The following is a 25,284-nucleotide window of genomic DNA, read 5'->3' as shown; positions in this document are numbered from 1 at the left end:
TATGAGGCAAACATTGTGTAGATGCCAACTACAAAGTGACTCAATTTATCACTGGTTCAGAAGCGGCGGGGACAAAATGCACGTTCATCTCTTTTCAATGCTCCACCCCTACCCCCCCACCTTCTCCTTTTGCTTTTCCCCCCAATCCTTCTCAGAATACAGTAAAATATGGGCATGCTGACAGGTTCCTGGCCTTGATTCCTACAGTTCTCAACACGCTTCAGCCCTGACCTCGCATCTGCACACGCAAACACAGGCGGGTACACACACACACCCTTCAGAGGCCATCATTCTGAGCAGCCTGACAGTGGACATGCCATTATAGAATGACCTTGAGTTCAGCAGCGACGCCCACATAACACTGCTGAAGCAGTAACATGACAAAGTGAGTGATTTCCAGTGTTAAGGTCAGCAGCTTTTCTGACGGACTGCCCTCTTTTGTCACTGCTGCGAGCTGCACGTAGCGGATATATTCCATTCTGAGAGCAAACGCCTCGTAAATAGTGGTAGCATTCAAAAGCTTGGAATCACTGTTCAAAAGTTTGGAATCATTGTTTAGTTATAGATAAATCGTATAGAGTGGTTTCTAATCCTGCAGCTGGAAATGTCTTCTGGTGTTTCCATCTGCAGCATAGTAAGCAGTTTATGCTAATAACAGTTACTGTACTGTTAGTGAGCTATATGTATTAGTTATATACTAGCTGTATAGTGTATATCGTGTTAGTATTATAGGCTAATAATAGTATATATAAAAAATCAGTTAATGACAATTTATTGTTATAAATGTATCAAACTGCCCCCTTGGAAACAAACCAAACAAAGTGGTTTTAGAACTATATATTATTACTAAATAAATAAAAAAAAATACATATGAGAAGTGAGGCCAAATGTTTGATACTATATATTAACTAAAACATTTTAGTTGCCATTTTATAGCTTTTCTAGCCAAAAAAACTCTTAAAACAAAAATGAAAGACATCTACACTGTAAAAATCTTTATCTTATATTGTTGGTTCATGTAGCATTTTAACAATTATTAATGACAGGTATTACAAATAAAAGATTTTATATCATGTGATAGCTTATTTTTTTCCACTCCAAAAAAGATTATTAAAAAATATATATAAAAAAAGGTGTACTTAACAATAGTTAATTTTACATCACATTAAGTTATTACTTAATTAAAAAAAACAATTATTAGCATTCTAATCAGACAGCTAGTATTGTTTGGAAAGATATATATATATATATATATATATATATATATATATATATATATATATATATATATATATATATTTAATAAAATGTGAAAATACATTGATGTGTGTGTGTGTCTCTCTCTCTCTCTCTCTCTCTCTCTATATATATATATATATATATATATATATGTATAAGCTTTGTGTGAAAACAAATGAATAAAAAGATTCTAATGTATTGCTTTTTAGTGCCTAGTTTAAAGTATTTCCAACTATATTTTGTTATTTCTGAGTACAGTATCAGTTGTTAATTATTAAGTTGTGATTACAAACCTTTGAATGGATGTGTATAGTATATAAACTATATATAACTTAATATATAATATTATAATATTATAAACTATAATAAGATGTTTTAGTATTATTAAATCATGTTAAAGAACTAGGCATTTTTTTATAAAACAATAATTTTCTTATATTTTATATTTTTTGTTTTTTAATTATTTATTGTATTTTGGTTATAATTGTTGATATCTTATTTTTGCTTCCAAAATCTTAAAATATAGATTAAAAAGAGTGCAATCTCCACTTCTTTTTATTTATTGATTTGATATTGATATTTTTGGGTACAAATAACAATTCTTAACTTAGCAAAAATTCTAATTTTTGAACTGTACCGTATCATTCAAAAGCTACTTTAAGCTAAATAATGAAATGCTACATAGAACAGATACCAGATGTTGTGATATGTGGTTTGCATTAGTGTGTGTGTGTGTGTGTGTGTGTGTGTGTGTGTGTGTGTGTGTATATATATATATAGTGTATACAGTCCCCTTTATAAATGAATTACTGAAAACTACAATGATTATTACATTAGTGAAAGCTGTAGATCAGTGATGATTTCTGGTTGGACAGAGAGATGGGTGATGTTGGTAATAGCTCTCGGGATGCTGAAAGTGATGCTGATATTGGGCTTTTCTGGAGCTTTGGCGCGGAGCCTCTTCCTCCACTCTCATTAGAGGTAGAAGGTTAGGCACGTCTTTAGCCTTTTGATGTTTCCCAGAATTTCGACTTTGTGTCTCCGGGAGTGATCGGAGCTTCTCCCGGCACATATTAAGTATTCTGTTTTAGTCGGAGTAAAGGTCCGTGTTACGTGAAAGGGCAGGCCGCATGATGCCTAGACTCTCTCTCTCTTTCTCTCTGCCTCTGTCTCTCTTTCTCGCTCTCTCCGAACACAACACTCCTTTGATTTCTGCAGTGTATGCAAGATATAGGCTGGAGTGGAGAGACAGCTGTTCACTTAAAAAAGATATTGCAAGTTGCCATCAATTACATGCTAAGACTGAAAACCTCAGGATGTAACTCAATAAAATACATAACATTAATGCATGAACCATGATTTGTTTGGAATTGTAGTGGATTCATTCAAATTATATTGGAGGAATGTAGGTTACGATCACCTGAAAACAGTTTTATTAATCTAGTTCTGTACTAACCCCGCTGCGAACCAAACCTAAAGCACAGTTTTATTAATCTTCAACATAATCCCGTAGTCCTGTACTTACTGCCCTCCTAACCAGACCTAAACACAGCCATAATAATCTCAAAAATGATTCCATAGTTCTGAATTTCACAAAATCTGTAGACCTGATTTAGTAGGAGGTGCTTTGTACGCATTCGTCCTTCTCTTACTTGGCCAAGTGAATGAACAGTGTTGAATTCATAGACAACATGCACAAAACTGAGCTACACAGCCGTTGAGATATTAAATATGTAAGTGATGAAGCTTAAAGGGGAATTTCTATGATTTCTGTTTAATCTGTATAAACAAGTCCATTCAGCATGTGAATCGCTTCAACCGCAGGGGAACACTGACTTTTATCCAGATTTTCTTTGCACCACCACTGTGCACAATTCTGACTTGGCACTTCCTCTACAATTATCCATTACAATTATCAACCACCAAAATGTCTTTGTTTGTGTAATGATTTAATGATAAAACTGAATGTAAAAGCATATGTAAGTGAAAATGCAAGGCCTAAATTAGCCTAAAATGATTGATCTAGGCAGCCACAGAGGATAGACTGAAATAGCGGAGCATCAGTGTAGGCCCTGTTCATGCTTTCTTCTACACCAATCAGCCATAACAGTAAAACCACTGACAGGTGAAGGGATACCATTGATTAACAAGTTTTTAAAACTGATGTGTTGAAGCAGGACAAATGCACAAGTGTAAGAATCTGAGCCACCTTAACAAGAAGGACTTGTAGAGGACCAGTGTCAGAACACCTCCAAAACATCTCTTTTGTGAGTTGTTCCTAGTAGGCAGAGCTCAGTACCTACCAAAAATGCTCCGTACCTACCAAAAATGCTCCAAGGACAGGGTTGCAGAATCTGTTGCTAATGTCTTAAGCTGTTTTGGCGGCACAAGGGCGACCAACATAATATTGGGTGGGTGGTTTTAATGTTATGGCTAATCTCTCTCTCTCTCTCACTTCCTCTCTCTCTCTCTCTCTATATATATATATATATATATATATACAGTCTGAACTGTATAAAGCTTGCCAAAAAGGAAGGGATCAAAAAAGGCTGGATGCTAATTTACCATTAGAACACACTGAAAACCTCAAAAGTCAGTGAACTAGTTCTCACATATCCCAGCATGGCAACATATTAGCGATCAAAGAGGAGACACCGGAGTGATATTTTTAGCGCCCGACTGGTTTGATACCTCACGCACCTCAAGAAGAGCCTGATTCTCTCAAATATTGGCAGTCGTAATATTGCACAGCTGCCCCGTTTTCATACTCCAGCTCTAGCTTTTAAATTGGCTCTATCTCCTTCAATCCAAACCGTTTTTATGTAAACACACTTTAAATGGGGAAGAAAAGTCAAAAGCCATCTTTATGAGGAATAAAAAAGCCATTTTTTGGCTCTGGCACAATTTCATCTCATGTCTGAAGTGTTTTCACAAAAAAACAAAACACGATAGCTCAGTTCTTCAGGCTGTCTGAATGTGTGGCAGACGGTATAGAGAGTCAACGGCCGAAAAGCACAGGGCAGCACTGGCCAGGCACAAGCCCACTTATCACAATGACCCGAGGATCGCTGGTTTGAATCCTGTGGCATGCTGCCTGCCATCAGCAGCCGGAGCCTGAGGGAGCACAGTTGGCCTTGCTCTTACCGGGTGGGTAAATGGCTGGCTCCCTCCCCAAATCCCTTCAGTGAGCTGGGTACCAGATGCATTTTCTCTGAGCGTGTTGGTTGCCTGGTGATGTTGCATCAGCGGCAGTTCGAAAGAAGGTGGTGCCTGCGCATGTGTGTCGGAGGAGGTGTACATGTGTCAGTCCTCACATAATGAGGAGAGTACTAAGAAGTGGGTTGGGTAGCTATGTAGAAATTGGGGATAAAATCCTTTCACTTTTCAGTGGTTTGCCTGAAGATTCTGTCTTTTACCACAGAGGACAGGATTATAAAAGCAGAGCAGCGAACAATCTGGGTTAAAAAAAAAAATTCACGGACAGAGCTAAAGATATTGGTCAATGAGGCCCATTAAATTGCAATGATTAGTTATTTCAAATAAAGCATTTAAACAGTAGCACTAATAAAGTTCACTTTCCCCAATAAGATATTAGATGAGGACTGGGGCAATGGTTTAATGGTCAACAGACTATGTGCAGTTTTTTTTTTATTCATCGAAGCATCCATAGAAGTTAATACATGGATGTTCAGTTAACTGTAGGAAGAAAAAAATGGATTGAGCATTTTATTTAATGCCTCAATACACAAACACAGTAAACAAGGCATTGGTGGTAGCAGACATTGGCAGTATCATAGTACAAATGGAACTTTGACAGGCCAGTTGTATATTGAGGACATCGTTTTTGGACACCTTGGTTACTGTGCTGCCCCTTCAGATGAGTCCCTAACACTGCAGTTACACTGCAAAGAGGAATGGGAAGTGCCATGTTCTGTCAGACGTGGCCAAGCATTGCATTCTGGGTCTGAGGAATCGTTGAATTGTTGTTGGCTGTAGCTAACATTAGCTAAAGTACTGTAGCTAGCCTAATTACAGCCACATTTCACCTTCCCAGTCACGCACCATGTCCTCAGCAATGTGCTTACAGTAAAGTATAATATACTAAGTCACAAATACCAGCCAAACAGTTGTGCTTTACAGCCTTATTAAAATACCTGAACAGCAATTTCAGCCTTCCAGGGCTGCCAACTCTCACGCATTGGCCGGGAGACTCGAAATGACCTCCCAATGAATCTGAGTACACAAAGTTTCCTACAGCTGCAGCTCCAGCTTTCACTGATTAAAACAGTCTGGACTGACGAGGCCAGCTTTTCCGTGTTCTCTGATGGAGTGAAAGAGAGCATGCTAACTAGCTAGTCAGTCATTGGCCATACATGTTTGCCGTAGATAAGTGCAAGCGGTCTGGTATCCATAGCAACAGCAAAGCAATTAGGAGCAGCACGTCTGGCCTGCGCAAAGGGAACCCTGTGGAATTGCGTGCGATGTGTTTTTAGAAAGAAAATTCTCCCAAAATTGCCCCAAATACACTATGAGTCCAAATGTTTGTGGACACCCCTTCTAATGTATGTATTTCGCTACTTTAGGTTGCACCCATTGCTGACACAGATGTGCAAATGCACACACACAATTTGTCTAGTCGCTCTAGAGATGTAGAGCCAATAGAATAGGACTCTCTGGAGCAGATAAACATGAACCTATTGGCACCATGCTGCCTAATGCCAGGTGTGGGGTATAGAGGTATGAAGCCCCCAGCACTGAACTTACACACTTGTTGCTGAATGCAATCAAATCCTCACAACTCTGCGTCAGCGTTAGCTATTCTCGCGTTAGCTATGCTCCCAAATTCTCCATTGCATTTAGACCTTAAAAAGTCCTTTGCTAGTGGTTGGGTGTATGCAAATTTTGGGTGTCAAGACAGTTACAAAATAGTATGGGGGTCAATTCCCCAGCCCTGTTTTATTTACGTGGGTTTTGCTTTTAGGTCTTTCAGGTTTACTGTTTGTCACATTCCATGTACCGAGCTCTCATTATTCAACCATGCCAAGGTAAATACCCTTTTCCATTCTAGGGCACCTAGAAAATTCACTTTTTCTACATAGGGGCCGATCAAAACTATGACTTCTCACAGGAAATTGATAAACCATTTGATATTATGATATATTAGGGAAATAATATGTCGCCCATCCCTAGTTTGCCTCCTGTCCTGCATTCCGAGAGGCCTACAAGATTAATATTCCTGAAAAGATTCCGATTGGAGCAAACTGCCACAAAAGCCTGAGAAGATTGCATACCTTTACCGAGGAAAATAACTAAGCGTCCTGTTAGTGAAGGGCGCCTGGGCCTTGATGACCCAGTTGTGGGGCAGGACAGGAGGAGACAGATGGAAGCAGCCAGAGCTGCAGTCCTGAATACCAAAGTGGACAAATGCATAAACGGCTGCGCGTGGTTAGGGAAAGAAAGCAGCCGAGCAAGCAGCCATTTCAACTGCCAGCACAACACAACGTACAACACATTAATGCTCGGCTATTTCAAAGTCATTGAGTTTATTTGCTGTTCGGCCCAGAATGCCTTTAAAATCCACGAGTTGTAGTGGTTGTTAAGTGGAAGACTTAACCCAGCGCCCAAATCCAATACAATTATGGAAAAGGGACATTCCAGCATTCCTAAAACCAGCATTTCATGTAGTGTAGTATTGTGTAGTGCAGCCTCATTGATTTGACAGTGTTGTTCTCTGACTACAATACCCAGCATGCTTTGTGCAAATACATCATATAGAGCATTGAGAAATCAGAATTCCTATAATCCTATATGATGTAGAAGCGAGCTACCTTCAGGATCCACCCAAATATATTAATTGTAGTTGTACTATTCCACCCACCTTCATGATACATTATCAGAAAAGGTATTCCTTAGGGGTTTTACTGGAAAATCTCCCTCTAGGTTCCCGATATGGAACCACTGGAAGAGATAAATAAGCTTTTTAATGCAGTGTGATTGACTGGGAGGCATTCTGTAATTATCAATTCACCTTACTTGTAATGCAGCACCAAGCACAATATAGAGCGTTTCAAGGAACTGCTGTTACTTGTGCCAACATTACATCAAAAGCTAATATTAAATCAATAGTAAATCTCTGGCATAGTCTGTCACTCCTTTCCACTTAATTAGAAACACCTACCCATTACTTTCACTCACTGGACACTTTATTAAAAAACACCTACCCTGTACTTCTACTCCTGGCCACTTTATTAGAAATACCTACCCTGCACTTCAAACACTGGCCACTTTATTAGAAACACCTACCTTGTACTTCCACTCATTGGCCACTTTAATAGAAACACCTACTTTATATGTCTGCTTCTGGCCGCCTTATTAGAAACACCTACCTATTACTTTCACATACTGATCACTTTATTAAAAACACCTACCCTGTACTTCTACCCCTGGCCACTTTATTAGAAACACCTACCTTGTACTTCCACTCACTGGCCACTTTAATTATAGACACCTACCTTATTCTTCTAACCCTGGCCACTTTATTAGAAACACCTACCTTCTAGCATCAGAAGCCTCTGTTATTACTATGTTGAGAGCGGTCAGAAAGTGACCACTGATGAAGAACTGGAGGAAGGCTAATCCTAACTCCACCATATAAGTGTACAATTACAGACTGTAGCCTATCCACCTCATTATTTGTCAGCTGTTATCTACTCTGTCCATCATTGCTCAGTTTCCGGATCTCTCTTATACACCCAAAAGAAGCTGTATGGTCAAAACCCTATTGACTATTGATGCAATGCTAAAGGAAGGCTAGCCTCACCTGAGGATGAACAGATGGGCTACAGTCTCTAACTGTGTGCCAGCAGGGTGGACCTACCCGAAGTGCACGGTTTCTGAAGAAGCACTACTTCAGTAACGCTGCCTTAGTGAAAGCTAGTGCAAACAACTGCTCAGGCAGCTGCATTAGCATTTGCATTACCGTCGCTGTCTCCAGGTTTAAGAGGTTAATTTTATTTTTACTTCTGCTCTAATCACTCCACACGCCACACTGTAAAGGAGGACCGAGCGGTTGAAGCTGCTGCTCATTTCAGATTTGTCAAAACGACCACGGATCCACAGAGTAATTTCTCCAGAGGGATGAAACAGTTTGGTAATAGCTATTGTGATGGTGTGTGTGAGCGTCTGGCTTTTTAGAGGTCACGAGGCTATAGAGAGTGTTGGTTATGATGAGATCTTCTGGGCCGAGTCTTAATCATGTGGCGTTTGGCCATTACGCTGCAGTGCATCAAAATTGCTGGCCGTGTTTCAGGATCCGCCGCCTTCACTAGCAACTCATTAGGGCTTGCAAATTTAATCACATTCTCTCCAAATTAACCTTGTGTTAGAGCTAATGTAACAAACAAGAACAAAAAGTACAAGCTTTATCTGATGTGTGATGGGACCAGAGGGAGCCTTCACAACATTCAGCCATCGTTCATGTTAAAGTGCTTCCCAAACACACTGGTCTTAGTGGATCTGGCATGTCTACCATTATGCCATTGCTTTTATAGACTGACTCTGGGCCCTCCATGCATTACAATCTGTTAAGGCCTATGATTAATAGATAGCAACCACTTGTCAGCCAGTTCAGAAGCCAGAAGTATAGAAACGCCTAGTACTGTAGATCCACCTTGCTGGTGTACACTGTAGCACATTGGTTGATGCCCAGTTACCATTAGCTGCCCTGTAGTTCTTCATCAGTGGTCACTTTCTGTCAACAGAGCCATTCTCAACATAGTAATAGTGCTGGCTTGCGACACTACAAAGCCATGTGTTTTTAATAAAGTGGCCCAGAGAGTGGAAGTACAAAGCTATACGTCCATTCTCTGGGTCACTGGTGTTTCTAATAAAGAGGTCAGTGAGGGATAGTACAAAATGGGTGTTTCTAATAAAGTGGCCAGAGAGTGGAAGTACAAGGTGGGTGTTTCTAATAAAGTGGCCAGAGAGTGGAAGTACAAGGCAGGTGTTTCTAATAAAGTGGCCAGAGAGTGGAAGTACAAGGCAGGTGTTTCTAATAAAGTGGCCAGAGAGTGGAAGTACAAGGTGGGTGTTTCTAATAAGGTGGCTAGTGAGTGGACGTCTAAGGTAGGTGTTTCCAGTAAAGTGGCCAGAGACTGGAAGTACAAGGTGGGTGTTTCTAGTAAAGTGGCCAGTGAGTGGGTGTCTTGGACAGGTGTTTCTAATAAGGTGGCTAGTGAGTGGACGTCTAAGGTAGGTGTTTCAAGTAAAGTGGCCAGAGAGTGGAAGTACAAGGTCTGTGTTTGTAGTAAGGTGGCCAGAGAGTGGAAGTACAAGGCAGGTGTTTCTAATAAGGTGGCTAGTGAGTGGACGTCTAAGGTAGGTGTTTCTAATAAGGTGGCTAGTGAGTGGACGTCTAAGGTAGGTGTTTCCAGTAAAGTGGCCAGAGAGTGGAAGTACACCACTGGAACCATTCACAGTTTGTGGACTTTGGGTTACTGTAGTATTTTGGCCCGAAGTCAAATAGACATCATTTGTCCCTCAATATAATCTAGTTTTGCCCTGGAGGTACTAGAGCTATGAGGCTAATATCACTAGGAATTATAAAGGCTTATAACAGCAGCTGCAAAATAGCACTGTGCTAACATTATACATGAATATCTGCTCAGCACAGCTGTGTTGAGTTGACGTGATTTCTAACAGTTTTGCAACAATAATATCCTACATTGCTTAGTTAAATATGCTAGTAGTATGCATCTTGAAGCTTGTCTGCATTTTGATGTATGGCCATTTGATTTCTTTAATTCTAGATTCAAAGAAATGTGATGTTCAGGGGGGGTAGCCTAACTATTGTGTTTGTACCAGCAGTTGCCAGGCTAAATTAGGCTAAATCTCCTTACCCCCCCCCCCCCCCCCCCCCCCCATAGTGGAAATGCTTAGCGCTAAGCATGTGGGACATTTCACCAGCTTGATGTCTGCATGCATGCGTCTGTCTGGGCCCGTCTTGCTTCATCAATTATTTTTCGCTGGCGTCAGGAGGAGATAGAGGGAGGAGGAAAAGACAATATCCCAGCCTGACAGGACAGAGAGAGAGAGAGAGAGAGAGAGAGAGAGAGAGAGAGAGAGAGAGAGAGTATCTGTCAGATACTGTCTCTGCTCGTAATTAATGCTTGTTATCCTTCAATGAATTATTTCTTCCTTTCATGGTGGCACACTTCATCACCTCTCCATTTTGGGCTGTGGCTACATCGCTGCCTGCATGTTCGCGTTTGCCAAAAATAAAGAAGCGGACATATCCGTTGCTAATCTTAGCGCCGCTCTTCGGATTCATCTTCTTCTGTTTCTCTAATTAAAGCCGGCTGAAGATTTCTAGAGATTTCTCAGGCTAATTTTTGTATCAATATTTTAATAGAGAGCCTCAGTTCTTTTCCACAATCTCCATGTTAACCCCCCTCTCCCCCCCGACTGTCTGACTGTCTTGTACTATAAGAGCTCACAGTGGGTAGCGGGCTACATTAGCTGTGGATGTTTTCTTGTTTTTTTGTTTTTCCCCCTCTCTTTCTTTCAGAAACCTTGCTATTGAAGTGTCACGCTAGATTTATGTCTCAGATTTTAAGGCGTGTTGTCTTTTGAGGATATTGGCCGTGGGCAAGAGCTTGTACTGTCTGCTGATTACTCGCAGTATGGACTCCTCACTAGCCATACTAAACACTCTTTGGGCCGCGCCGCCGAGCGGGAGATATGCAGTGCGTGTTTGGATTCGCCAAGCTGGATATTGATGGTATCAGTTTAGGTTAAGGTCTCTACTTTTATTTAAACTTTCATTAAGCTGCAGCGGCTTGCCGATAAAACTGCGATATCTGGACTTTGGAGGATCACTGCGCTATTTTCAGATGGATTCTGCTAAGTCTGTTTACAATATAGCCTATCCAAATGTTTGCCCATTCTGCACCCGTTGCTGACCCAGAAGTGCAAATGCACACAAACACAGCTTGCCTAGTTCCTGTAGAGAAGTACTAACAATAGAATATGGCTCTCCAGAGCAGATAAAACATGGACCTGTTCGCTTTGGCCTGTGAGGACTGTGTTTCTTGGAATGATGGTGGTGCACCATCCACTTTTGGGATCAAGTCAGAAGGTGGGGATGAGGTGAAGTCCATCCAACATTCTGACTTCACTAACTCTCTTGTTGCTGAATGCAATCAAATTTTTACAGCAGTGCTCCAAAGCCTTCAAAGAGACGGAAGAAACATTGAATGAGCAGGTGTCCCAATACTTTTGTCCATATAGTGTTTATGCTGAAGGTAAAGCAGAGCTTCTTGAGGTTCTTGATGAGCTTCTGAATAATATGTGTTCTATAAGATTAGACATTAGACTAGAGCTGGGCGGTAGAGACACAGCTTCTCCTTAGATGCTAAGAGTGGTTAACGCTTACCTGGAAAGCTTTTGAGAATCTACTCATTTTGATGAAACCTCAGAAGAACCATTGATGGATTGTACTTTAAAGAGCAAACTGTGATATGTGAGATTGGAGAACCTAAAAATCTCTGCATGAAGGAAACAGTTCATAGCCTTTCCTGGAAGCTTACGTCCAAGACAGGAACATTTTAGGAACCTTTATTTTCAGGAACGGACTCTTCAGAAATCACATCACTTTATGTTAGTGTTTGACTCTCTCTGCATGCAGCCATTTTTACTGCAAGTTCTCCAGCAAAGAGCACCTCAAAGGCCTGCACGGTTTTCGGCTGCACCTGCCTAGCTCTCTTTGTTAGCGGTCCACCACCTCTGGGGAGCTGATCCTGGAGAAGGGTTACATGGCCACCTGACTGAGAGAACGGCAATTAAAGCAAAGCGCCGCAGAAGAGTGTGTGATCATACCGATCCCTTTTCCCACCGACCTCGTTTTCTGACTGTTCATCTTGCCGACTGTTAGATTTAGCTTTTGATGTACAAACATGTCGGGCACATCTTAGTCCTCTTCGCCCATCTTCAAGCTGATGGGACGCATCATCATTCCCTTTAATCATCGGCTATAAAGTCACGGTAGTGTAATTTTACTTAAGATACAAAGGTGGAACATGGACACACATGGTCCTCTTTCTGTCAGCTCTGAAGACCTCTTTGAGGCTTTAAGGTATAACTACACCCCCCTGTTTCAGTCATTTTCCATCCTTTCTTCAAAATGGCTCAGAAAATGGAAGGGTTTTGCCTTGGTTTATTGCTGCTGTCCAGGCAAATATGAGATGGCAAAGCCTGAGAATCTGTGAAGTTCTGCTGCTTTGTGTTTTCAACAGTATATTGCTTTTTGCAGAGGGGAGCCATTCAAATAAGTATACAAAGGCAATGACAATTGATGTTACCAGAGTAGGAGTCAAGGAGGCCATGTAAAATAAAAGAAATTATATAATAAACACAGCTGACAATGACCTGAATGACCTGGAAGAATCGGCCTGAAGGAAGTCCTTCACACTTGATGAGAACCCTTTTGGAATCTGCTATTTGCAAGCAAGTCCTGTGGGGGTGGGAGTGGGGGTGGTAAGGGATATGGGATATTGTTGTGTGATCAACAGACTGCAGAGGAGGCTGTATATACACCTAACTCCATCAAGACAGCTGGAAAGCACAAAAAAAACCACTCATCTCACAGTCTAACTTGCTATTTTTCACTAAACCCACCCATTGCTACATGTACCTCTATGTACATATACCCAGGACACCTCCCCTCATTTGAAAATATCCCAGAAAACAGACCGGAGTGAACGGAAAAAAGATTAAGATACAGACAACATATATTTATCTGGCCTACCTAACTTATGTCCTTGCACGCCAAACCATGTGACCTACAGTGTTCACCTTCCTAATTTAATAACATTTTAAATCTGAATTGTGGTTCAATTAAATCCAACTGTGGTTCAATTAAATCCAACTGTGGTTGGTGTGGCGCAACTGATAACACCACTACCTGCCACGGAGACCATGTGGGAGACCAGGGTTCGATTCCTGGTCTGGGTGACCATGCTGCACTACACCAATAATCCTTGGGCAAGACTCCTAACACTACATTGGCCCTCCTCTGTAATACGAGTAACCTTGTAAGTCGCTCTGGATAAGAGCGTCAGCTAAATGCAATAAATGTAAATGTAAAAGTAATTTCTTAATGATTATTGGCTAAAATAGGGGTCTGGAAAACTCCTTCAACAGATATACAGTAGAACTTTCACGGTATGTCACGGTAGGTCAGGCTTCTTCACGTTGACATGTCTTGTTTACCAAAAGGAGCTTTCTTCTGCAAACCATGGTAGAAACTCGAGGGTTCTTCTATCCCATTTTACTACACAGTTCTATTTCTCAGGACTAGCCCTATCAGTTTGTACAGAAGTCCCTGTAGTTACTGAATAAAACATCTCAGTGTGTAAGAAGCCTTGGTGTGTTGAGAGGTTAAGGCAGTGTTAGTGGTTTTTCTATGGCATCGCTTTATTTTATATGTAGCGTCACGAAAAGTATGAGTCAAACAAACACCACCATCCAATCAATGCCTTCTTTTTTTCTGCATTCTGCACCACGTACAGCATATGTCAGTCCTCTGGACTGCTTGATGTTCAATCTTTCAGCAGTAGCCAAATCTTCTAGCAGGTTAGCCAGGCTACCTAATTTGTCCTTGACAGTGCCTCTTTGTGCTAAGGTCACAGTGTATTGAAAATTATTAGAGTGGATTGTAGTAACACCTTTGCATGCATATGAAACTGTCCTCGGGGGAAGCTCACAGACTCATTTCTCTCAGCATGACTAATTTAGAATCGCACTCACATGCCTTCAAAGTGTGTGTGTGAGAGAGAGAGTGTGTGTGTGTGAGTGAGTGTGTGTGTATGTGCGAGTGTGTGTACTAAGAAGAAGGTAGTTACACACGCCATGCTGCTACCGCTAATTTCTCGGAGGGTATATTTAGCCACATTGCAGTGATTCGCTCGTTCTCTGCCCAAAACTAATCTTAGTCAGCAGTTCAAAATGTCTCATATGGAAAGAAATTGACATTTGGACTTAACTCATCTGAATTGGAGTGATTATCTCAGAGTGCCAACAAAGTGAGAATGTGGAACAGCAATCTGAGGATGGTGTGTGTGTGTCTCTGTGTGATACTGCTATATAAAATGGAACTAGCGGCCTCAAACACATTTAACCTGTTTGTGTACAGTCTCCTCTGTTACAGGGCTTTCTGGGGCACATCCTGCTGCATATAAATGTCAGCTAGTGCCATTTGTCACTAGTCTATGTGTGCCATATCTTCTTATAAGAGTTTACAGTATCACTTTAATTGGATAGTTCATTGCAGATGCCTCATAGATGCTCATCTGACATTTAACTATCATTCAACTAAATGTCTATTGAATGCAACTGAACTCTAAGTTGAATGGAAATTGGGACTGTCTATTGAATGTAACCCTAAACGTAACCTTAACCTTTTAGGTTTAGGGTTAGATTTAAATGTTAGGTTAAGGTTAGGGTTTAGGGCTGCTTTAAGGGTAAGGTTAGGGTTAGGATTTAGGGTTAGATCTAAGGGTAATGTTAGGGTTAGGGTCAGGGTTAGGTGTAGGGTTCAGTTGCATTTAATACATATTCAGTTGAATGTTAGTTTAATGTTAGGTGAGCTTCTACTAGGTATCTACAGTGGACCCTCCAAGTAAAGTGATATTGTGTTGATAACACTTTACTTGGATGGTTCATTGTAGATGCCTTGTAGATTCTGAATTCTGACCTCCAAGTTGAATGTTAAATGGCTGTCTATTGAATGTAACCCTAAACTTAACCTTATTCTTTAGAGTTTAGGGTTAGATTTAAGGTTTAGGTTAAGGTTTGTGGGGTAACACTTTAATTGAATTGTTTATTGTGGATGCCTCATAGATGGCCGCCTGACATTCAACTAACATTCAAATGAATATGTATTAAATGTTAGAATATGTAGATTAAGATTAGGGTTGATTCTAGTGTGAGGTTAGGGTTGTGTTTTAGAGTTGATTCTATGGTAAGGTTAGGATTGTGTTTTAGGGTTAATTCTAGGGTGAGGTTAGGGTTAAGATTTAGGGTTGATTCTAGGGTAAGGTTAGGGTTGGGTTTTAGGGTTGATTCTAGGGTAAGGTTAGGGTTAAGATTTAGGGTTGATTCTAGGGTAAGGTTAGGGTTAAGATTTAGGGTTGATTCTATGTTGAGGTTAGGGTAAGATTTAGGGTTGATTCTAGGGTAAGGTTAGGGTTAAGATTTAGGGTTGATTCTAGAGTGAGGTTAGGGTTAAGATTTAGGGTTGATTCTAGGGTAAGGTTAGGGTTAAGATTTAGGGTTGATTCTAGGGTAAGGTTAGGGTTAAGATTTAGGGTTGATTCTATGGTGAGGTTAGGATTAAGATTTAGGGTTGATTCTATGTTGAGGTTAGGGTTAAGTTTTGGGGTTGATTCTATGTTGAGGTTAGGGTTAAGATTTAGGGTTGATTCTATGTTGAGGTTAGGGTTAAGATTTAGGGTTGATTCTAGAGTGAGGTTAGGGTTAAGATTTAGGGTTGATTCTAGGGTAGGTTAGGGTTAAGATTTAGGGTTGATTCTAGGGTGAGGGTAGGGTTAAGATTTAGGGTTGATTCTAGGGTAAGGTTAGGGTTAAGATTTAGGGTTGATTCTAGAGTGAGGTTAGGGTTAAGATTTAGGGTTGATTCTATGGTGAGGTTAGGATTAAGATTTAGGGTTGATTCTATGTCTATTCTATGATTCACTTTCACTGTAATTTACTTAAATGTAAATTTTAGGCTTGTAAATACAAGACTGTTACAGAAGACTTGTTAGGTTTTGGCTCTTTTTCAGACTTGTTTTGGTTCTGCCAGATTTTCTTTTGAAGGAGAAACAGTGTTTGAGATTCAGTGGTTTGTCGGTTTCATGTAAAGTTCCATGAAAAGTACAGCTTGACATTTCACAGTTCGTTTAAAGTTTGCTAGTTGCCTTTTTTTGCAGTGCTTTGCAAACACAGCAGTTTTAAATTGTACAAATTATTGCTAAGGGAGTATGTAGTCTGAAGACTGTTGTGTCAGGTCCTAAACTTCAAACCTCCCCCTGCTTAAACACTCGGCCCTTCTGAAACTACAGCTGTGTTTAGCCAAACACATTATATCCATTTATTCAGCACTTTCCCCTCTAATGCTCAGAATCTTGCCATGCTGCGGCCGCCATGAATAAAAGACGTTTTTTAAGGGAGGCGTCTCTCTGGCAAATGGAGCCCCCGTCACAATGCAAGACTTGACACTAACTCCCTATCGCTTTAATAGGCTGCCAATCACCCGAACGGCCGACGAGTGCGAGGAGGTAAATTGACTGAGGTGATGGGAGAATGATGGAGAATATTTAAACAGTGTCTTTTAACTGGGAAATGTGCTCTGCGGCAGCGGCCATCAAGACACAGGCGCTTGAACCCGAAGACAGCCCTGCCTCGTTAAGTCACTTGTGAACTCCTCTTGAACTTTGATTGAGTCTGGCTTCTAGAATAGACCTGCTTCTGAAGCTAAAAGAGCTTAAAGCAACTCCTGAATTAAAAATAAACATGGGGAACATGCAGCTGAACACGACTGGGAAACGCAATAAAAGATACACAGGTGAAAAGGAGGCTTATAGCTTAGCCTATGGGCTTTTCCCCCCAGAGTTTGCTACGTTAATGTTGGCAGCATTATTTTGGGCGACTGCGACAGACGAGTGCCAGAAACTCTATGTGTGTTTTATAGCCAACGCTGCCATTAGGATTCTTTGCCGAGTAGCCTGGGCTGGAAAGCCCAAATGCGGAATGTGGGCAACTTTGCTAGATCTTGACGGTAAGAGCTGAAGGGTAAAAAGACAGCGAACTCGATAAAATTGCAAGTTCTTTGACAAGTGCTAGATCAAAACCACGCCTAGGGTCTGAATGTCCTCAGTATCTACTACAAAGAGGGAGTGTACAGTGCTGTACTTTCTAGGCACTAAGGTATTCTGCTGTAGCTTCTTTGTTATTACAGTTACAGTTAGCCTAATTGATTCTATATTTTTGTAATTGGTATTTTCTCAGGTCGGTTCTGCTGCTGCTCATTGGGTGTAGAAAACCACTGAACCTAATGCTGAAATCCAGTACTTTTGTAGGACAGCCTGTTTTTGTGTAGAATAGCTACCTTACTATTCCTGTTAGCTTGCAAAGAATTAAAAAAACATCTTTAACTGGTACTTTAATAAAATATTTACTTTAATAAAACCAGTGGTTCTAATTAGAACCAGGTCAACTCAAATAAGTGTTTGGATGCTTTAGTGGTTCTTAGATTGGTGGAAATCCTTTGTACAATCCACCTTTTGTTAAATTAAAGGTGCTACAAAGGTGGAAGAACCATTTTTTTTTAACAAAAGAAAGACGTGGGAGCCTTTAAACTGCTAAAGAACCATAACATTGACTTTAAACATTTATAAGGCTCACAAAAACAGTTCTTTATTGAACCAAAAAATGGTTCTTATGTAGCATCGCTCAAAAACCCTTTATCACACCTTAATTTTCAGTACAGAGTACAGTGGCTAACTCTTATTTTCATGACAGAACCATTGGATTAGGTCGAATAGACCTGTGTGCCTTAAAAAAGGTTCTTTCCGTACAAAATGATTCTTTAAAGAACCGTCCATTGAGAGGTTTTTAAGGAGGCAGAAATGTTGCTGAAGGCCAAAGAACATTGTTGGCACCTCCAGTCTTAAGCCCTGATGAGTTTCTCCTATATCTGTAGATGAATTGTAAAGCAAATGGTGCCAAAATGCTGAGCATGGTAAGTGAAGTGCTTATGGGTTTGGGTAGGACAAAAACAAAAAAAGCAGATGTTTTCATCATATTTGGCAAGAATGTCATTACTGAACCACAAGAGACTGGAGGCAAGCTGCAGGCTGCTGCAGATGTGTACCATCAGATAAGCCTCTAAACTGAGCTGTCTGTATACTGAAACCCAATTAGACCCGAAGAAAGCGTGGTTGTGAGTGACCATGTTTTTTTTTCAACAGCTGTTTCTAAGTCAGCCTACCTTGTATTTCCACTCACTGGCCACTTTATTAGAAACCTCTACCTTACAGCTCCACTGTGTAGATGGATGATTACAGACATTTACTAGCATACAGGGAAAAACAGGGAATGTTTACCATATATGTTTCATATATTTCAGCTGTTCATTCAGATGGTTTGCTGTGAGATTGTAGAGGTGTGTTGTAGAGAATCTTAGCGACTCTGATTTCATTACAGTGGTGGTGATGGGAAGCGGGCGTCGCAGTGTCTAAAATAAAACCACTTCAAGCTGATGTAACACCTATGACAAGTGACAGATTTTGGCTGACATTAGCTGGTGTCATAACACTTTCTGGGGTGAAATGACAGCATGTTATGACAACTGAATTTGTAGCTCAGAATATTACAGGTATGTCAGTGACATAATGGTGATTATGTGACACCAAGGGCTGATTGCAGTATTTAACAAACTGATCACTGCTAAGTTTCTCTTTTAACACTTTTTATATAATGTAAATATTTTTATACTCATACTCAGTGTATGTGTGCCCGTAAATGTGTGCTACAGTTAGTCTCATAATTACTCTTATAAGACATCTACTAATCCTATGGCAGTGGTATGACACTGTAATGACAGATTTATATGTAAGACTTTGTATTTTTATTTTAATTCGTTTTCATATTTCATTTTTTGACACAATGTGAATCTGCAGGGTGTTCTTTACAATGTGTCAGTATCTCATGCTCAAGGAATTGACCAATAGAATTGCTCCAAATTGACATGAATTTTTGATTGACATAAACATTTATTCATAAACTTATGCCAAAATTGGGTACTGAGGCACTTTTTACCTTCAAATATAGCACAATAGCAAGAATTTACACATTTGTAATTGCTCATCCTCATCCTCATTGTGTATATGCCCTTAAATACAGTGGGTATCATGTTTACTCTTGTAAGTCATCTGCAAATCCTATGGCAATGAATAATAACACACATAATGACAGATTTATGTTTGTCATTGCTGTTGTACAAAACTTTGTATCTTCATTTTAGTCGTTTTTCAATTTTGACACAATACGAATCTGCTGGGTGTTCTTTACATTGCGTCAGCATGTCATGAACCAATAGAAATGCTCCAAAATAACATGGAATAAAAAATCTTTGCACTGACTTTCATTAAAATTAACTATATATTGTGTTGCACTGAAATTGGGGTATTCAGACATTTGTGACCTTCAAATGAGAACCTTTAAACCAGGTTTTTCAGGTATTGCAGGTATAGATATAGGCATGCTGTGTATGTATGTATGTATGTATGTATGTATGTATGTGTATGTACACATACACAGCATGCCTATGTCTATACCTGCAATACCTGAAGAACCTGAAAAAAAGGTTTAAAGGGCCTTAAAGGGTTTTTTATGCCACTGTTGGGCCTTTACCCTCTCTGCTCCCCGGGCGCTGGAGTTGGCTGCCAACCGCTCTGGGTCTGTGTGTGTACTCACTGCCCCTAACACGTTGTGTGTGTGTTCAGTGACAAATACATGCACCTTTACCTTTATATACACACACACACACACACACACACACATATATATATATATATATGCGCCAGTCTGCATGTTACTTTACCCAGTCCGACTTTTCATGAAGCATTCTGTGAAGCACCTTCTCAATTTCCCTTCGATTCTGTCACTGTTCTATTGACGCTGCAGCTTGTCACCACTTTGCGCTCGGTAATGACTGACAAAATTCTCGCATTGTTCACTTTCGTCTCTGAACATGCAGGGAAGCAGATTAACCACCACGCAGACGTGGCTATTTGCATCGTGGCTCACTCTCCTGCGAATGGATCTGAACGGGAGGCCCATTTACGTGGTCCTGCCGATCAATATATGTGCTATCTTTGCCACCCCAGATTAAAATTCAACTCCACCATTTATAATGAAACACCACCTGCAATCATAGCTGTTAGGAGATAGCGGTCCATATCTATCGATGTGATAAAATAAGGTTTCAGTTGGAGGGAGATAATGAACCTGAATAGAAGGCACTGCTGGAGGAGTCTTTAGATCTATAGCACATGTTTTTATTCCCCTGCGTTCGCCCTATCTGTGTGAAATATCAGATCAGTCCATATTGAATGTCAGAGGCAAATGAGAATTGTTATGCTCGAATACAGTTGCCATTTGAGGTAATCTAATTTCGGATGTAAGATGCTAACCTAGGGAATGTTTCGAGCGGGGCGAGCGATGCATGAGTGACACCTTTGCCCTTTTGTAAAGGGAGATTAGCTGTTGAAACGGCTCATGTTGTGGTGCAGCATGCTCTAAAAAGGGGCTTTAGAGAGAGAGAGAGCGAGAGAGACACAGAGAGAGAGAGTACAAGGTAGGGGAACCAAGAAGCACTCCCTCTCTGTGCACCTTTTCCGCCTGCCTATTTCTGGATTGGGCTTTTAGCCTGGCTGCAGAATGTGTTTCATGTGAGATTTCTGTCAACGGATAAATGTTACGCTACTGTCAAGTGTCTAATAGCGAAATGGCTAAATTAGATTAATCAGGTGTGCAGTGTAGCATTGTAGTCAGGGCAACTGGAAGAAAAAACGAGACCAGGACATGTTGAGTCAGAGCGAAGAACAAGACATTGTGGTAGTCAAGTCATAATCAAACACAGGAGTTGGCAAGGCAGAGTTAAGACCGAAACCAGAAGTGGACAAGGCAGCATCAAGACTGAAACCAGAAACGGACGAGGCAGAGTAAAGACAGAAACCAGGAGCGAGCGAGGCAGAGTTAAGACAGAAACCAGGAGCGGGCGAGGCAGCGTCAAGACTGAAACCAGGAGCGGATGGGGCAGAGTCAAGACTGAAACCAGAGGCGGGCGAAGCAGAGTTAAGACTGAAACCAGGAGCGGGCGAGGCAGAGTTAAGACCGAAACCAGGAGCGGGCGAGGCAGAGTCAAGACTGAAACCAGAAGTGGACAAGGCAGAGTCAAGACTGAAACCAGAAGTGGACAAGGCAGAGTCAAGACTGAAACCAGAAGTGGACAAGGCAGAGTCAAGACTGAAACCAGAAGTGGACAAGGCAGAGTTAAGACTGAAACCAGGAGCGTAACAGCGAAATGGCTAAATTAGATTAATCAGGTGTGCAGTGTAGCATTGTAGTCAGGGCAACTGGAAGAAAAAAGAGACCAGGACATGTTGAGTCAGAGTGAAGAACAAGACATTGTGGTAGTCAAGTCATAATCAAATGCAGGAGTTGGCAAGGCAGAATTAAGACCAAAACCAGGAACGGGCGAGGCAGCATCAAGACTGAAACCAGGAGCGAGCGAGGCAGAGTCAAGACTGAAACCAGAGGCGGGCGAAGCAGAGTTAAGACTGAAACCAGGAGCGGGTGGGGCAGAGTTAAGACCGAATATAGGAGCGGATGGGGCAGAGTCAAGACTGAAACCAGAAACGGACGAGGCAGAGTAAAGACTGAAACCAGGAGCGGGTGGGGCAGAGTCAAGACTGAAACCAGAAATGGACGAAGCAGAGTAAAGACTGAAACCAGGAGCGGGCGAGGCAGAGTTAAGACTGAAACCAGGAGTGGACGAGGCAGAGTTAAGACTAAAACCAGAAGCGGGCGAGGCAGAGTTAAGACTGAAACCAGGAGTGGACGAGGCAGAGTTAAGACTGAAACCAGAAGTGGACGAGGCAGAGTCAAGACTAAAACCAGAAGCGGGCGAGGCAGAGTTAAGACTGAAACCAGGAGTGGACGAGGCAGAGTTAAGACTGAAACCAGAAGTGGGCGAGGCAAAGTTAAGACTGAAACCAGAAGCGTACAAGGCAGAGTTAAGACTGAAACCAGAAGCGTACAAGGCAGAGTTAAGACCAAACCCTGGAGAAGGCAAGGCAGAGTCAAGACTGACCCCAAAAGAAGGCAAGGTTGATTGAAGACCAAAACCAGAAGAAGGGAATGCTGAAAGACTGAAACCAGGACGAGGCCGAGCAAAGACTGCAAAACAATCAACAGCCCAAAAGTCATGAAATTCAACACATGCTATTCCTGCAGCTCACTTTCTATACATGGACCGTATGGACTGAGGAGCGAATAGCTTGTTATGAGTTTGTATTTGTATGACAGGCGCCCTTTAATAATAAAATACCAACAGTCAATATGTTTGCACCTCCTTGAATCAGTGCTGTTTTTTAACCCCAGAAATCGCAGCACAGTTATTATATCCACTGTTTCTCCCACCCCCACAAGTATTCTGCCACTAGTAATCTGTGTTCCAAGACAGTATTCAGCTCATCTCAATGCCTCTGCAGTGCATAAATGAAGAAAAAAATCCATCTACACCAGTACAGCTGGTAATGAACAGAGAATGGAGAAGACAGGAAATGTTCACTGGAGGTTTTGTAACTGAATGCCTATAGCAGTACCTCTGCAACACATCAGAATCCATTCCTAGAGGCATCCTGCAGAGCGCATTCTTCAGCAGTATCGATCAGCAGCGTGCGGCCAAAGCTGAGGGGAGGTGGAGAGGGAGGGAATTTTCGTGAGGAGATGGAGCAGATGACCTGTTAAGGCAAGGTGTCAATCATGTTGATGACTACTAAGGAGAGAAAGGCCAGCAAGCACAGAGGTCAATAGGATTTGACTTTATTTATCTGTTCTCTAAAATAATACACAAACGAAACAAGCAAGAGCATGAACATGGGTGAGGGATTTGTCACTGTTTGTTTTGAAAAGCAACCAAAAGACTGTTTGCTCACTTTTTTATTTTTGACATAGAACAAATACTTTAAATATTTGTGTCTTTGGTATCTTCAGACTGTCCTGGAAACACAGTCTGACTTTGAAGTGGAGGCGTTTCAGGACTATTGAAGTCCAATTAAACAATACAGTGGATAAAGATGTTTACTTTTGTACAATCCAATGCCTGCAGCGAATTATGAGACTAAGACTCCAGACTTCAGACACCTAGAGATTTAAGATTCGACTTGGACTCACATTCCAGAGACTTGAGACTTAACTTGGAATCAAATCTAGAGACTCGAGACTGTACTCAGACTCCCCAAAGACTTGAATCAGATTTGACAGAGACTTGAGACTCAACTCAGATACACATCCCAGAGACTTGAAACTCAGCTCACAATCAAACCTTGAGACTAAAGACTTGGCTTAGACTCCCTAAAGACTTCAACTTGCATCTCAGAGAATCAAATTGGACTCTCCAAAGACTTGAAACTCAACTAGGAATTGAAGCTAAAGACTAGAGACTCAACTTGGACTTTCCAGAGACTTGAGACTGGACTCGAACTTGCACCCCAGAAACCTGAGACCCAACTCGGATGCACATCCCAGAGACTTGAGACTTGACTCTTGTTCCCCAAAGACGTGAGTCTGGACCCGACCTTGCACCCCAGAGTGACTCAAATTGGACTCCCCAGAGACTTGAGACTTGAATTAGACTCACATCCCAGAGACTGGAGACTGAACATGGAATTGAGCATATAGAATACAGACTTCACTCAGATCCCCAAAGAAACTTGACTTGGATGCTCATCCCAAAGGCTCATCTCTGACATGACATGAGCTTGATCTCAAACTTGCACCCCAGGGACTTGCCTCTGACTTGCATCTCAAAGAGAGTCAATTCTGACTCACAGAGACTCCAGATATTAATAAAACATTGAGCAGTTGTGTAAGCTCATCTGATTATTGCACACGCCTGCAATATCAGCATTGCAAACAAGCCATGAGGGAGTAATACATTGCTCAGTTATTTGCTCTTTGCCCTTTCTCTCTTTCTGCCTCTCTCTGCATTCACTGCTGTATCCCATACAGTATATAAAGGGCATCCATTAGCATAACAGTACAGCAATACTCTGAAACCATCATCCTCCATTACTCAATTTCTGCCTCTTTTTCCTTTTCAGTAGCAGCAGATAAGGCGAACAGTCCTCTCCACTTTGTGGACGATGCATTTATGTTGTAACAAAATGTTTGACGGAAGCTCACCCGGCTCAAACTTTGTCCTTCTGTCTCTTTTCTTTCAGGGAAAGAAGAATATGTGGCGACCTTCAAAGGCTCTGAATACTTCTGCTATGACTTGTCACAGAACCCGATACAAAGCAGCAGCGATGAGATCACGCTCTCGTTCAAGACGCTGCAGAGGAACGGACTGATGCTGCACACGGGCAAATCGGCAGACTACGTCAACTTGGCGCTGAAAAACGGGGCGGTTTCGCTTGTCATTAATTTGGGGTCCGGGGCCTTTGAAGCCCTGGTGGAGCCAGTCAATGGAAAATTTAATGACAATGATTGGCATGATGTCAAAGTAACAAGGAATCTTCGTCAGGTAACAGTGCAGGGGGTGCTGACCTAATCAGATCAATTAGACCAGTCAAAGATTTCATCAAATTCCTTAGAAAACCAGACATTTGAGCAGGGACATACCTTTATGATCCCCCATCCTCAATATATTACGCTGTGTACTGGCTGGTGGCCAGGAGTTATGCCAAATTAGGCCCAATAAGTTCTAAAACATGGGCATTATTGACACGCACATTCATTAGCTCCGTTGAGATGTAGGAAACAAAGCCAGCTGTCTGACTACATCCTCACAGTACCCTTAGAATTAGCCCAAGATCAATAATAACCAGCCTGGTCAATGATTTAGAGCACCTACTACTTATGCTGTCCAGGCACTCTTCAATGAGGCCACGTTTTTCATGCAAATTAGCAGCACAAGGAACACAAGTGAGCTAGGCACACAATAGCAGCTCAACCAAAGTGTTCACAAGGGAGATAGAAAAGTCAGTGAAGGTCAGAAAATATAATGGCCACCTAGTTTCAGAGGCCATGAGAGCACCCAGTAAAGATCTGTGCAAATTCAGACTTGCTAAGAAATTAGTGTTCTTCTACAAAAGTGGTTAATTCTATACCTTATTTATGTACAAAGTCTCAAAGCAAAGGAAGATAAGTACAATGTTGGATGAGAAAATACCACAGAACTGTACTTACTGCAATTAC

General features: G+C 41.4%; 1 protein-coding gene across 19 annotated transcripts in view; it reads left to right on the top strand.

Annotated features, from left to right (window-relative positions):
- Positions 1–25,284, top strand: part of LOC140547029 (neurexin-1a-like) — a 495,217-nt gene that overhangs the window by 122,907 nt on the left and 347,026 nt on the right. For all 19 annotated transcript variants that reach the window (XM_072670538.1, XM_072670515.1, XM_072670531.1 and 16 more), the window contains one exon: positions 24,309–24,610. In XM_072670538.1, the coding sequence (XP_072526639.1) occupies positions 24,309–24,610 (302 nt within the window). The remainder of the gene's footprint in view (positions 1–24,308; positions 24,611–25,284) is intronic.

The sequence above is a fragment of the Salminus brasiliensis genome, chromosome 24, assembly GCF_030463535.1.
Source record: "Salminus brasiliensis chromosome 24, fSalBra1.hap2, whole genome shotgun sequence".
In the NCBI taxonomy this organism is placed as follows: Eukaryota; Metazoa; Chordata; class Actinopteri; order Characiformes; family Bryconidae; genus Salminus; species Salminus brasiliensis.
This window is presented reverse-complemented; position numbering and strand designations above follow the sequence as displayed.